A 13323-nucleotide genomic window follows, 5' to 3' on the forward strand; every position below is an offset into this window, starting at 1 on the left:
AGTTGTGAGAGAGATGGGGGAGTGAGGGCGGGGGGCTTTTGAATGGAGAGGCAGTGCGGCCGGTGGGGGGCGTGGGGCATAGAAGGGATAGAGGACGGCGAGATGGCGTTGGGCCATGTGGAGGGCTTTGAGGGAACCGCTTGCATAATTTTGGGCTGTATTTCCCAAACTCCATGCTCGCTTTCGTTTTTAAATTCTTCCCCTTAATAAACATTACCAGTTTTTTGACTGTGTTCTCATTCCTTGTACAGTTTTCCCCCATGATTTTGGTTAAATCTGGACTGGAAGGAAGGATTTTGATTACTTCTTTCCTTGATCATTCATCCTTTCTCATCGTAGCGAATTAAAACGTAAAGCTTTGCAGGTCCCACGATTTGCCGTGTCAATTCCTGTTATATCGTGCAGGATTTGGGCTAGACAGTCGGTATCTTTGTATGATTTTCAGCTCTATTCATCACCTCTATGATGGAGGTCTCCGAGCAAACACTGAGGACCTATCACTTGCTTAAAACCTCTTTTTTTAACTGGTTATCGACATTCTGGGCTCCATTATCTTACAGCTTTCAACTAATCCGGATATTATGCGGATTCAATCTAAATTCTGATTTGAACCATGTATACTGCTTTACTTCGTTTGCTTAGTGTTTTAATGTGTGATTATGTGAATAGAGTCATCTTCGAATGATAGGAAAAAGATGAACAAATTAATCTTGAAAGTTCGATTGTTTGATTTCTTTTGGATTGCTGTAGTCGTTTGGACATGATAACCAATACAATAATCCAAGGGGTGTTCCCTATCATTCGCCAAAGTGGGTATATTTCAACATATGGAGTGCACGATCAACAACCAACAAATACATGCAAACAACAAAAGTGATTAACAGAAAAAAGAAATCTGAATAGACACCCATGAGACATTGACTTTGGGATTTCGAGCTGGACGTATCGATCGAAAGAGAGAGAGAGAGAGAGAAAACAATCGCTAAGAAAGAGGAGGTGAGTTCAGTCCATGAGGAAAATTCCAGGGAGAGTTTTACAGTACATGAAGTTGGATCACTGGGACTACCATAGACGTGACCTGAAATGATATCGCCTCGTCGAGCTGCTTATCCAGAGAATGCAATGGATACTGTGCAGCAAAGAGCCAAAAACTTGAAAACGAAACCTTAGGTGTAATCATCGCTGCTTTGACAGTATTTTTCCGAGACAAATTGCTGCTTATTACTGAGAAGGAAACTCATTTAATCAAAAGTTTCTGCCCGAATAGTGGCTTAGATGAATTTTTATGAAATCAACTTTGGGCCATCATCTACGATCACTTGTTAAATTCTAAATAAAAGCAGAAAAAAAGGACGTGATTGAAAGAAAGAAGAGGGGCTGGTGGGGGCACTGGAGAGGAGCAAAACAAAAGCAAAAGAACGAGGAGAGAACAAAAAGAGAGAAAAGAGCGACAGAAACATATGTAGGTTCTTGCATGAAAACTTGAATCTAATCTCGAATGCTCGAGAAGCCAAGAAAAAACCTTCATAGGAATCAACTCTATTGTAATTCCTAGTTAAAAAGAGTTGCAGATTGAAAAAGAGTGCTGAAGAAGTCTCAAAACCCGGTTCTCAAAAGTAATCTGAGCTAGGGAAATGATCTGAGGATGAAGATGTGTTATCACCATATGGGGATTGATGTACAGGATATAGCAGCGAGTTGTAAAGAGGAGGGATCGAGTTAAGGATGCATTCACAGGCTAACATCTTTTTACTCATTTTTTCTCTGTGTGACAATTCATTCATGACAAGATAAATTTCAACATCATCCCCACCTTGCCAATAATATGATATAATATAATAAATATTAAATAACATAATACAATATAATATAAATTTATAATATCCTACTAATAGTATTTGTGGATTTTAAAATTATTAATTATGATTAAAATAATTTTAAAAACCACAGGGTCCTCTTACACTCGACTAAAGAGGCTCTTATTCCTTTTTCATGGGAGAACAACACTCTCTCTCCATGATTTTCTATGGAGAGGTTTTCTCCCTAAACACTCTCTCCCTATACCTGTCCTTCATACAATGGACTGGTATTAATGCTTAATGGAAAATGCAATGTCAATGTACATAGGAGATCTGTCCATGAGGAGGTGCAACTGTTAGTACAATAACAAAATATTTACAAAAAATCAGGTTTGGTAGGATCATTTGTTTGGTTTGGTCCTCTGATTCAATCTCCATGACCAATCTTTGTTAGTCGTTTACTTGATCCAACAACTTGATTTGCTCCTTAATCAACCAACGGTTTTGTACATCAATTATCTTCTCATTGTTTTGGTGGTGAAGAACAGCTGAGGCCCGCCCAACCCAGCAATTCCAGTTTTAGGTAAACAGGATCCAGGCAAACGAAAAATAAAGGCTGAGGGGTATCTGCCAATTGTCTACAAGTAAGGTTATTGGGCCACACTCTGAACGAGGGAATCATCTTAGCTCGCTTGCCTCACTGAAAGGGCTGGGGGCTCGGCAAGCAAATGTTCGATGAAGCTTTAAAACACAGGACCTCTCTACCAGATGGCACGTGAACTTTGTAATAGAAGGTATCAACGTCTTCACAGGTCCATCCAGTCATCTAACATCGGCTAGTGAGCTTGAAAGAATATTTGGCAATTTCTCCTTCCAAGTTTCTTTTAACAGATAGACCGTTCTTCCGAAACAATACGAGATACACAAAATTCAATCTTCACAAGCGTGTAGAGTTTTAGCCTCTAAATTCAAGCGATAAAATGTAGCAAAACATAGGCAGCAAATCTGCTCCGACTGTGGTTTACATTTGGCTAGCAAGAGATCTGAAAGATAACATCGAGAAAACTGAAGAAGAAAAAACACGAATCATCATTCTCTCCATGTCTTCATCAACATCCCCCGTTACAGTTTTCCAGGAATAAGAATATATAATATAATTCACCACTACCTCCAGGGTTCTAAGTGAGTCGTTCAGTTCAAAGAAGATTTATTTCGTTCATGAACATGTTACATTCACTATATACAATGTTCATCCTCTCCAGATAAAAAAAATACAAAAAGAAAAAAATTGGGAAAATCTGACGAAGCTGGTACATTTTTCTACACTTAGTATGTAATCCAGAGCTATTGACAGATTATAAATTCACAGAAGAATCTGATGACTTACCAGTACTGTCGGATCTCTCTCAAGCTGACCGTCCTGTATCTTCAATCATCATCCCCTTCAAGCTCTTGGCCAACCAGATGGCAGTTTCCCTTGGTGAAACTTTATCTTTCCCAAATGGTTTAAGAACAACCTCCAACTCTTCCAACCTATGCTGCTGCAGGAGTTCTGCAGAAAGCTCCAAAAGTTCTTCCAGCGCCTCTGCCCTTTGCCTGAAAGATGTCATATCCAGTGTTTCTTTTACAGGAGAATCACTCTCTTCCTTTTGGCTGACTACAGGCACCTCAGGTTTCACAGTTACTGAGGAATTAGTCAGTGTGACTGAAGACACTGGGTTCTTTACCTCTGTCTCTCTAATTCCAACATCTTCAACAAAGGAAGGTTTCTGATTCAAACTATCTGAGCAGCTAGAAGTTTTCAGCGGTGTGTTTGGTTTAGCAGGAACAGCCTCTGAACAATTAGAAGCTTTCAGAGTCAGTGGTGCCGAATTACTTACATCCACCTCTTCCCTGACCACATTCAGTAACTTCCCTACATCCATGTTCTGAACACCTATTTCTACTGTCTCCATGACCGGCTGCTCACTACCCACACGAAAGCTACTGTGTCGTATTACATGTATGACATCATCAAAAGCTGGTCTAAAATGGGGACCGACCTTCTCCATGGGATGAAGGTTCTTCTGTGGATCCAAAGTCACAAGAGAAGTATCAGTTACAGATGAAAGCAATTCTCTCACAGTGAACTTGTCATCTCCCAGAGGCATTGTGAAACATGTGTTGGATATTGAATCTGGTCTAATTGGAGGACTGGATATCTTGCTTCTAGGGACGTCATCTTCAAGGATGTTTTCTTGGTCAGAGCTCTGGAGAGGATCTGCCAGCTGGTTCAGACTTACGTTGTGACTATTGATCACATAATATTGCAGATCATCAATTTTCACCCCAGAGTTTTCAACTGTCCCCATTACAGATATACTAGTACTCTGTTCATGGATTTCTGCAGACAGTTTCTCACTCCTAGCAGTTTCTGTAAAAAATGGAATAACACAACTGGGCTGGTCAGGTTCTGGACTATCTTCATGAGTGAGTCTCTCATGGTGCTCACCAAGTAACTTTGATGAAAGTACTTCACCCTGCTCCTTCAGAGTTGCTGAAGGAACTGTCTCCTGGCAAACCTGAACATTTTGGATTGGCTGGGACAATACTTTTGCATAACTAGAATCCAACAGTGTTTTCCTCGAAGGTGTCACACAAGAACTTATGTCAGGCTCCTGCAGAGTCACAGGTCCCACCTGCTTCGAACAACTTTCAGTTGCATCAGGAATTTTCGCCATTAGTTCAGGTGTTGCATCAGAAATTTTCACCATTTGTTCAGGTGTTGCATCAGAAATTTTCACCATTTGTTCAGGTTTCACATTATGGACTGTTTCCTTTAGCCCAGCACCAGTAATATCAGAGTTCTCGGGTCCTACAGGTTTCACTTGTGGAAAAGAATGCCTCTTTGCCAAATGTGAAGGTGGTGTTCTTTGCCTCCCCTTAGAGACTCCATCTTCCATACTTTGTTTTGTGGGACCTGCAGGTGAAACCCACTCTTGTTTAGTAGCTTTTGACTTTGGTGACGACTCAGGTACTGGTAACTGCAGCAGACAACAAATACAGATTTATAAAAGATAACAAACTGCACGAATTTACATTCAGTGGGAACAAAAGAGATAGGTTGTTGAAACTCACCAAATGCTTCAAGGAGTATGAACCTGGAACCCGTTTCACAGATTCCCCCATGCCCTTGCCTGCTGTAATGTTTGGTGCATCTGCATTCTGCTTGGGACTAGGTTTGGGTATCTTTGGATAGGGATCAGTGTTGGTCTTTGGGGTGGATACCCCTACAGCTTTTAAACGGTTACCTCTAATAGGGGATGCGGTTTCTCTTAATTTTCCATCTTCTTTAAGAGTCATTAATATATTTTTAATGATTTTTGGTTGTTTTGACTCTGTTTTAGACTTCAGTTCACAACGAGTTAGTACTGGTGGACCCCCATCATCTGCTTCAATGGAAGGTGCAAACGGGTTTATTTCATCATTTCGAAGACATTCAACATGTCCTTGCAACTGAACACAGCCATTATCACATTCAATTCCATCATTAGTAAAAGCCATATCTGTCTCAGTTGCCTTGTGGTCACAATCAAAAACCACTGCCGATATGTTTCTCTCACTGGAGTGTAAACTGTCTCTGTCACTGCTGGAAATGCTGCTATTTTGACTTCCAGACATGTTCTTATGACTACCATTTCGAACTGAAGGTGTGGGCTTCTCTGCTGCACAGGCTTTAGGACCATATGATGTCCGATACTGATCAACATATGGTTGCAGATAAGGATGCCTTAAAATTTCTGATGCCTGTCAAGTTCAATCCAGATCCTTAAATGAGAAGGTCAAGAAAGACCTTTAAATAACTTTATTTAGAATAGTTCCTTCACAGTAGAGACTTACATTTGGTCGCTGCTCCGGGTTCTTTCTCAACATGCTTTTAATAAGAGATTTCCTGCATGATAATCCACCAATGCCATCAGATTTCCATAACAATAGATAAAAATAATAAAAAAAGAGAGTATATGTTCAGATATTGAAAATAGTTAGAATTATACCTTTCAAAATATTATCAAATTTCTACATTATTGGTACAGATATCAAAACAAAGTTCTATACTAAAGGTTTTTGGAGAAGGGTTAGCATCAGAACGAGGGAACTAACTGAATTTTTAATTGGGTAAATAAGATCATATTAGTTCGATATACCAGGAGATTATTTTTTTAGTAGTTATTAAACAGATAAGAGTGTATACTACACTCAATGGTACTTCAGTTGTTAAATAACATATTTTTCATATGTTCAGAGAAACCACCTCCATCTCCCTTTCAAAGCATGCTCCAACTGCCAGAAAATGGATGAGAAAAGGTGAAAACGTTTATTATTAAAACTTTTGTTTAAGAAAATGGTTAAAAGAGCTTAGTTCCTTCCCCTATGAAGTTCAACCCACCAAAGGTGCACAAAAGAGGTTCTTAGAGGTAATTAAAGTAGATACTAAATTCAAATAAACTCACCTTCCTATTACTCCTCTTGCAATGGCAAATGAGAGGAGAAGTAGACCAAAAAATTAATGGAGGGGATGGACTGAAAATATTGTAAGACTAAGAACCTAAAGATACCAAAATCCATTACAAAAAGGAACTAATTATGTCACAATGTCACAGACTGTTTTTAATAAAATAGAGAAAACAGAAAAAATTCCTTGCTGCCATCAGAACAGCAGATATATTTTTCAGTTAAAATTTCTCTTTTTTTTTTTTTTACATACCTGGTGAATTCTCTAACTATTTGAATCAAATCTATATAAGAGCATGGTAAGGATCCATTACCCTTTATCTTAGAACTCATTATATTTTACAAATCATAAAAAGATGCAAGAGAACAATCAGATAGAACAATTTCTATAAGTTTCCTGTCTTAGTCTCCAGTAAGTATAAGTTCAAATTGAAGAATTAAATTTTGATTAGTTCGCAAGAAACAAATTGCATTCAAATGCTACGACTTAAATCTTTTTTATTCAATTTTACACAAGATGCCACTGAATTCTCATGACAAAAGAACTGCAAGTAACTGATAATATAACAGAAATGTAGGTTCAAAATTGGATAACATGGCGCTAGAAGCACTTACATGGAAGATGAGTAGCATGCAGGCAGGGGACCCATCGCAGAGCGATTTATCTTACTTATCAGTCCAGCCATATCCTAAAAAAATGATATACAGGTTATATAACTAAACTATTACATAAGGCTTTCAAGCCCACAACTATTTGAGGGCACGATTTAAGGAAATCCTTTCCCAGATCATAATGCTAAACCAACTGGGTATTACAGGCACTATGAACTGTTTTTTTAATTAAAAAAAAAAACCAACAACATTGAGCCTGAAAGCAAAATTTTACGAACAGTTATCATCAGGAAACAACATAAACGTGGCTGGCACTTTAAGAAGATAAACTTCAAGACACATGTTATAACAGCTATACTTTGTGAATTGGAATCTTGGGTCATGAAGAAACAATCTATGGGAGATGGGGGTGGCAGAAATAAGAATATTGACATGCATGCGCGTTAAAACTAGGAAATTACTTATTAACATATTTGAGAGCATTTACAGTGGAATCAATGGACAAGGAAACAGTGAAAGCCATTTAAGATGGTTTGAGCATTTCATAAATGCCAATTAGTGCACTAGTGAGAACAGCATAGACAAGAAGAAGAATAAAACACACATGCATGGAGTTGGTCAATAATGATTTGAAGAAGTTGAACCTAACAATAAACTTGCAAATGATAAAAGTAGAATGGAGTATGAGGCTTCCTTCAACCTCAATAGAGTTGTGATATTGCTCCGAGGAAGATGGTGATTATGATGCTGTGGAAAATGACAGCTAACATATTGAAAATGCAAGGACATCTTTTTTTAAAGATGGAAGAAGAGGCAAAATCATTCTAAGTAAAAATACAGGGGCTAAGGTTTCAAACAAATTCCTGGCTAGTTAGAAGAGGAACTACAGTCTTGCTACTAATTTTTTATTTTTACAAAAATTATCATAAGTGGAAACCAAATACTAACTCGAATTGACATGACACTAGTAATATAGTTAAATTTTTTCACTGAATTTAAGCAATAAAAAAATTAAAAGTATAAAGAATCAAAAGTAAAATATTACAAAGATAGAAAACTTACAAAAGCTTTAAAGGCAGGTCGATGAGCAGCCATCTCATACATACAGCAACCTGCTCCAAAAGAAACAAAAATCAAGCCACGAGACACCAAAAACATAACTCAAATTGCAGTAGACTGAGAAATACAGAAGGACATACCCAGGGACCAGATATCCGATTTGAATCCATAAGGAATATCAGCAAGCAATTCTGGACACATGTAATTTGGCGTTCCCACAACCTGAAGAATGAAATACCAGAACTGATCGTCAAACCAAGAGTTCAGAATAAGCTTTTAGCACATATTGACCTCCGATACCGTGGACAGACAAGGATAGCATATGAAGACAACAGGTGTAGATGACTCAAATAGCAGCACTTCATAGCCTCTAATCTACCCATGAAAGAAAAAAAATCATCAAAATGAAGTTAGGAGAAACTGTTTTCTCATCAGACACTCTGATAAATCTTCACTAAATGCTTAAATATGAAAAGTAGAAAGAGAAACTGAAGCACCATTACAGCAACAATACTAATTTAACAACCCAAAGCTTTCAGAGCCAGTTCCTTCACCCTACCATGTACAAGAAAACACAACAGGCCTATGTAAGCAAGAACAAGAACAAGAAGGTACAAAATTACAGTGCAGATGCTAATCAATTAAACTTAGTATATAGGAGAATCATAAGACCCTTAACAAGAGAAGAAAATTGGTAAAAGCAATCTAATAAACATATATGTTTACCTAGAGTACTGCAATCAGAAAGAGAAGAACCTAAACAGCTATTTAATGAACTGCAGAACATGATGATTATTCCGACCACAAGAACCAATATAATTGCCAGTTTAAGTTACTTTATTCTGCAGCATGTTTCAAATTTTGTTCTATTCAATATCCCTGTATATCGGTGATGATAATATAGTGACTCAACCATTTGACGTTGTCTTGTCCGTCTGACATGAGGACTTTGAAATAATTTTCCATTCTCTAAAAGATTAGGAGTAGAATCTTTGTCAATTTCACTTTTTATTGCACAACATCGACCAAACAATGCTTGATCTCCTCTACAATTTAAGAAGATAAGGATGGATACAAAAGTCACTCCAAATAGAACAGATGATCATAAGCATAAGCGAGGAATAAACTAGCACATACAGAAGAAGTCAAATCATCTGCTTTAAGAGTTTTTGCAAGTCCAAAGTCTCCTGCACAACCATCATCATTTATGTCAAAACCTAGGATTCAGAAATAAGACCAATCCAGGGTAACAAAATAATGTTGCCCATTTATTTATTTACAAAATTGTCATGGAGCACTCACCAAGGCGAACATTCTGATCCCTTGTTAAAAATATGTTGGAACACTGCCAAACAAGTGTGGGACATGTTTTAACCAAATTATTCCAGGATACAGGAGAAAATGTTTAACATGTTCTTCATTATTTGCAAACCTTGAGATCCCGGTGCAGCACAAAGTTGGAGTGCAAATATTCAACGGCCAGCATCAGTTGTGTGAACCACGTGCATAGTTTCTGATACGTAGGAAAATGAATCAGGAAAGTGCCAAAAAAACTAGAGCAACATATTAAAATAAAACGAGTGACAGGATCACCTCCTCTGGGAACAATGCGCCATTCGATTTTTTCATCAATTCAGCCCTGTTATAGTAAGAAGCTTTAGATGTTAAATAGGAAAAATTAATGCTGAACGTTCAAGATCGGTCTTCAGAATTTCAATAGAACTCACATATCACCACCTTCACAGTATCCAGTGACAATACAAACGTAGCAGCCCTACACATCCGTCTCGAGGTTCAGATATTTCAACAAGAAATAACCAAATAAGCAGAAGGTGCACAGATGATGCTCTCACCTTCTCAACCCATGCTTCCTTGAATTCAACAATAAAAGGGTGTTGAATTCGTGCAATCAGAGCCATCTAGAAGTCCACATTAGCAAAAGCGAGCAAGAATATGTCAAACAACCACTCTACATAGCAAAAGATGCTACAGGCAAGAAAGAAGGTGCCTGCTCCATACTAGTCGTTTTAAAGAGTCAACATACCTCCTGATGGGCAGATCTCCGACACCGCTCAGTCTGACGCGCAAGCCGGATCTTCTTCAAAACGTACCTGAAGTTTTGGAGAACATTAGGAACCGAACAAAAAGGAAAAAAGAAGAAGCAAACGGAACAACAAAAAAGTCCAAGAGCAGGAGTTGAAAGAACCGCCTACTTCTTCTTTTCTATCTTGTGGTGCACAAGAATGGCGGCTCCGAAAGCACCTCTACCTATCTGCTCCATAATTTCATACTGATCCATTTTAGATTCCATTTCCTCAGATCCAACGCGTCAGAGCTTCAATCTAATTGTCACTGAAACCACTCGTCCTTCTTATCCTTAAATACTCCCACACCATTTGCCGCTCTAAAACCCCAAAAATCTTCAGTGTGATCCACTATTTTCACCCCAACAGTTCCCCTCAATTCGCAGTGCCAATGCTTCGATCCACTAATCTTCTAATATTGATCACCTTATTTTCTCCATTAAACTCCAGTAAACACGGTGGCAGCAAAATAGGAGCGAAAACCTCGATCAAAATTCTATCGCATCACCTGTACGAGAAGTTTATATTCCACACATTGCCTTGTCTTCAACAACTTCCAGTTGACCACCGACTCCAATGCCGCTGATATCACTCAGCTATTCCCCACTCCCCGACATTTCCGGAAGCAGAGTCCGAAACTCCGAACCCTAGAAGCGTCAGAAAGTGCTGAAAATGAAATCTGCCATTGCGTGCAGCAGAACTACCAACGTGCTTCCTACTTTTTCGGAGTCCAGTCCAACGGCAAAGCATATATGTATGCGGAGAGGAGTCGAGAGTATAAGGAGTGTGAGTTGGTAGAGAGCGGAAGGAGAGTGAAAGGAAGCTTTATTAGTGGAAGTCGCTCATGGCCATGCTTCTTCGTACGCCGACAGGGCCAGCTGGTCCCCTGCACAGTAGAGCTTATATTTCTATTTTCTTCACCTCTGGTTTCGGGGTACGAAGCCGATCGTCTCTCAGCTCCTGTTCGTATTCATACATTTTATCCCAGCTGCCCGTCTCTGTAGACTGTAGACTGATCTGTGGGTTGAACACCCACCAAACATTAGGGACCTGAAGTTACATAAATCCGTAGATACGTAAATGACATTAACGCAAGTATTTTCAAGATGGTAGGATTTATTACAAGGTTTGAGATTGGTTGAAATAAAATAAAAATAAAAATGAGGGTTCATGTGGGAAAAAAAAAAAGTCTTCTACGATTGAAAACCTACCCTTGGAAATAAATTGATTGTTAAATGAGTGACGGGTTACCGTGCGGATTTTATATTGATAAGAATCTTTCTTTTTATTGTATTTTAAATTTAGCGAGGATGATTGGTTGTGGGAAAAGCAAAAGGGGCTTGCACTTTGGAAGATTTAAATTTAATGAGGATCGCCGATCGGTGATTTGATGGATATTTAATTGAAGAATCGGAAGCATGGATTATCATCCATCAAACAAAGCTGTAACGAGGAGAGCAGAGCTTCAATTGGCGACTCCTTAGATGTTGGAATCTTTGACAAAATCTGGAAAACCAAATCTCTCCAAGTGGTCTAAAATTATTTCATATTCGTAGATGTAACACACGAGACGGTCACGTTCAACATGATACAGGTTGTGAAGTGGTCTTCAATTTTGATTTTTTGTAAGATCATCCTTTTCTGAACTAAAAAGGATCACCCCAAAAGAAGGTCAACACAGTATTTGGCTTGGAGTATCCAGTATCCTCCTCCAACATATCGATATCACTGCTCCAAGCGAATAACGGTGAGCATCGCTCCAAGACCCCAATTGACTCTCACATGTTTGTTTTTATTCCTCTGTGGAGACCGTCAAAAGGACAAGTGCTACGGTGGATGCTCGCCTGCAACGAAGCAGGGGCACGTGGAGAGGCGAACCAAAGAGCTGCTGCAGCCCAAGTTAGCGTCGAAGTTGAGTAAGGTAAACGAAGCTTATTCATCAACCAAGGTCTTCAATTCTTTACAATCTTTTCCAGCTTGGATTCCATAATAGATTGGTGGGTCCATTTCTTTTCGTCGATGATTGAGGATAAATAAGGGTAGGTTTTCATCTTCTTCTTTTTTTGTTTTCTTTTAACGAAGAACAAAGGGAGCCTTGGTGCTTTATAAATTCTACAAATTCCAACTCTCGAGAGTCATTTCGTGGGCCAATTCCAAATCATGGATGAAAAAGGCGGGCAGATAAGAGAGAAGAAACTACCCAGGTCTGGGCTTGTCAGGATAAATTAACAGTTAACTGAAACTGAATGATACCATAGAAAAAAAGTTGAAAGCAGTGCTGATGGTAGTGGTGATACTTTTTGTATAACGTTTAATAGTTTTTGGACTGTAGAGGTACCATAATAATATATAATACGCAGTCATTTTATTTTTAAGAGACTAAAAAAAGGTCTGAATCTAAACTAATCTAAGTTAGTGGACATTAATAGTTAATCTAAATTTAATACATATTTTTTGTGTCGGCATAGAAAAGAGTAGGACAGGGTGATGAGATCTCTTTGCCTGGTTTGTGATTTGGGAAAGGACAAGTCTCTGGTGTGGAACTTGGGGCGAGATAAATGCGAGGTCTGATTTCGGAAAGAATGGTCAAGTGAAGAGCATTGATGGTTTTGTGAGGACAATTTTAAATGGGGTCCTTGCAGTCTTGTCTTTAAGAAGAAGAAAAAAAGTGCTTTGGCATTATGATTATGAAATACTTGTGAGTAATTTTTTGCATAAAGAGAGAATTTTGTACCTCTCTTAACTCAAAAATATCACAAATAAATACAAATTTGTTTTTACAATGTTTACAATTGGATAGATGAAAAAGCTCTTTTTTCTTTTTCTTTTTTAAAAGAAACAGATGGGTATATTCATGATTTCTTCAGTGGAATTGCTTCAATTGCACTCCTATATCAACCCCTTGCACTTGAGACACTTTGGCCACTTCTTGCCTTCTAACCTTGGCAAAAAATGCAAGCAGCTTGATGATTTTTTTATTGTGGTCTTTCTTGTCTCAGCCACCTTGCCACAAAGGGAAGGAACTCTAGTGAATCCATCATATTATTGAAGCAGTTTAAGTAAACTAACAGCTAATTCACTTGCAAACCTTCTGTTTGATGTTAAGGTTTATTGGGTCTCGGATGGTCTACTTCACCCTTCACGTGGCCACATGAAAAAGGTTCTTTACTTGATTTCAGCATGATAAACCTGTCACAATTTGTGTTAAAAAAAGGGCAAGTATATGCCTTAAATAATATGAAAGATGGAGTTAGTTTATCTTCTTTTGTCTTGTATGA

The 13323-nt window shown here is 38.4% G+C and overlaps 1 protein-coding gene across 1 annotated transcript; it reads right to left on the reverse strand.

Annotated features, from left to right (window-relative positions):
• Nucleotides 1–2943: 2943 nt before the first annotated feature.
• On the reverse strand, nucleotides 2944–10866 carry LOC137960553 (serine/threonine-protein kinase Nek5-like). Its single transcript, XM_068808205.1, has 14 exons — nucleotides 10175–10866; nucleotides 10006–10072; nucleotides 9815–9880; nucleotides 9689–9735; nucleotides 9555–9600; nucleotides 9394–9474; nucleotides 9264–9306; nucleotides 9099–9148; nucleotides 8102–8183; nucleotides 7965–8014; nucleotides 6906–6979; nucleotides 5679–5730; nucleotides 4917–5585; nucleotides 2944–4822 (listed from the first exon to the last, which is right to left on the reverse strand). Exons 1-14 carry the CDS (start codon nucleotides 10270–10272, stop codon nucleotides 3206–3208), a joined length of 3042 nt encoding a protein of 1013 aa, XP_068664306.1. The 5' UTR covers nucleotides 10273–10866; the 3' UTR covers nucleotides 2944–3205.
• Between the last annotated feature and the right edge of the window lie 2457 nt (nucleotides 10867–13323).

Source organism: Aristolochia californica, unplaced genomic scaffold (assembly GCF_029961685.1).
Source record: "Aristolochia californica isolate CCGP_79_NKW_82.1479 unplaced genomic scaffold, dmAriCali1.0.hap1 SCAF_3, whole genome shotgun sequence".
NCBI lineage: Eukaryota > Viridiplantae > Streptophyta > Magnoliopsida > Piperales > Aristolochiaceae > Aristolochia > Aristolochia californica.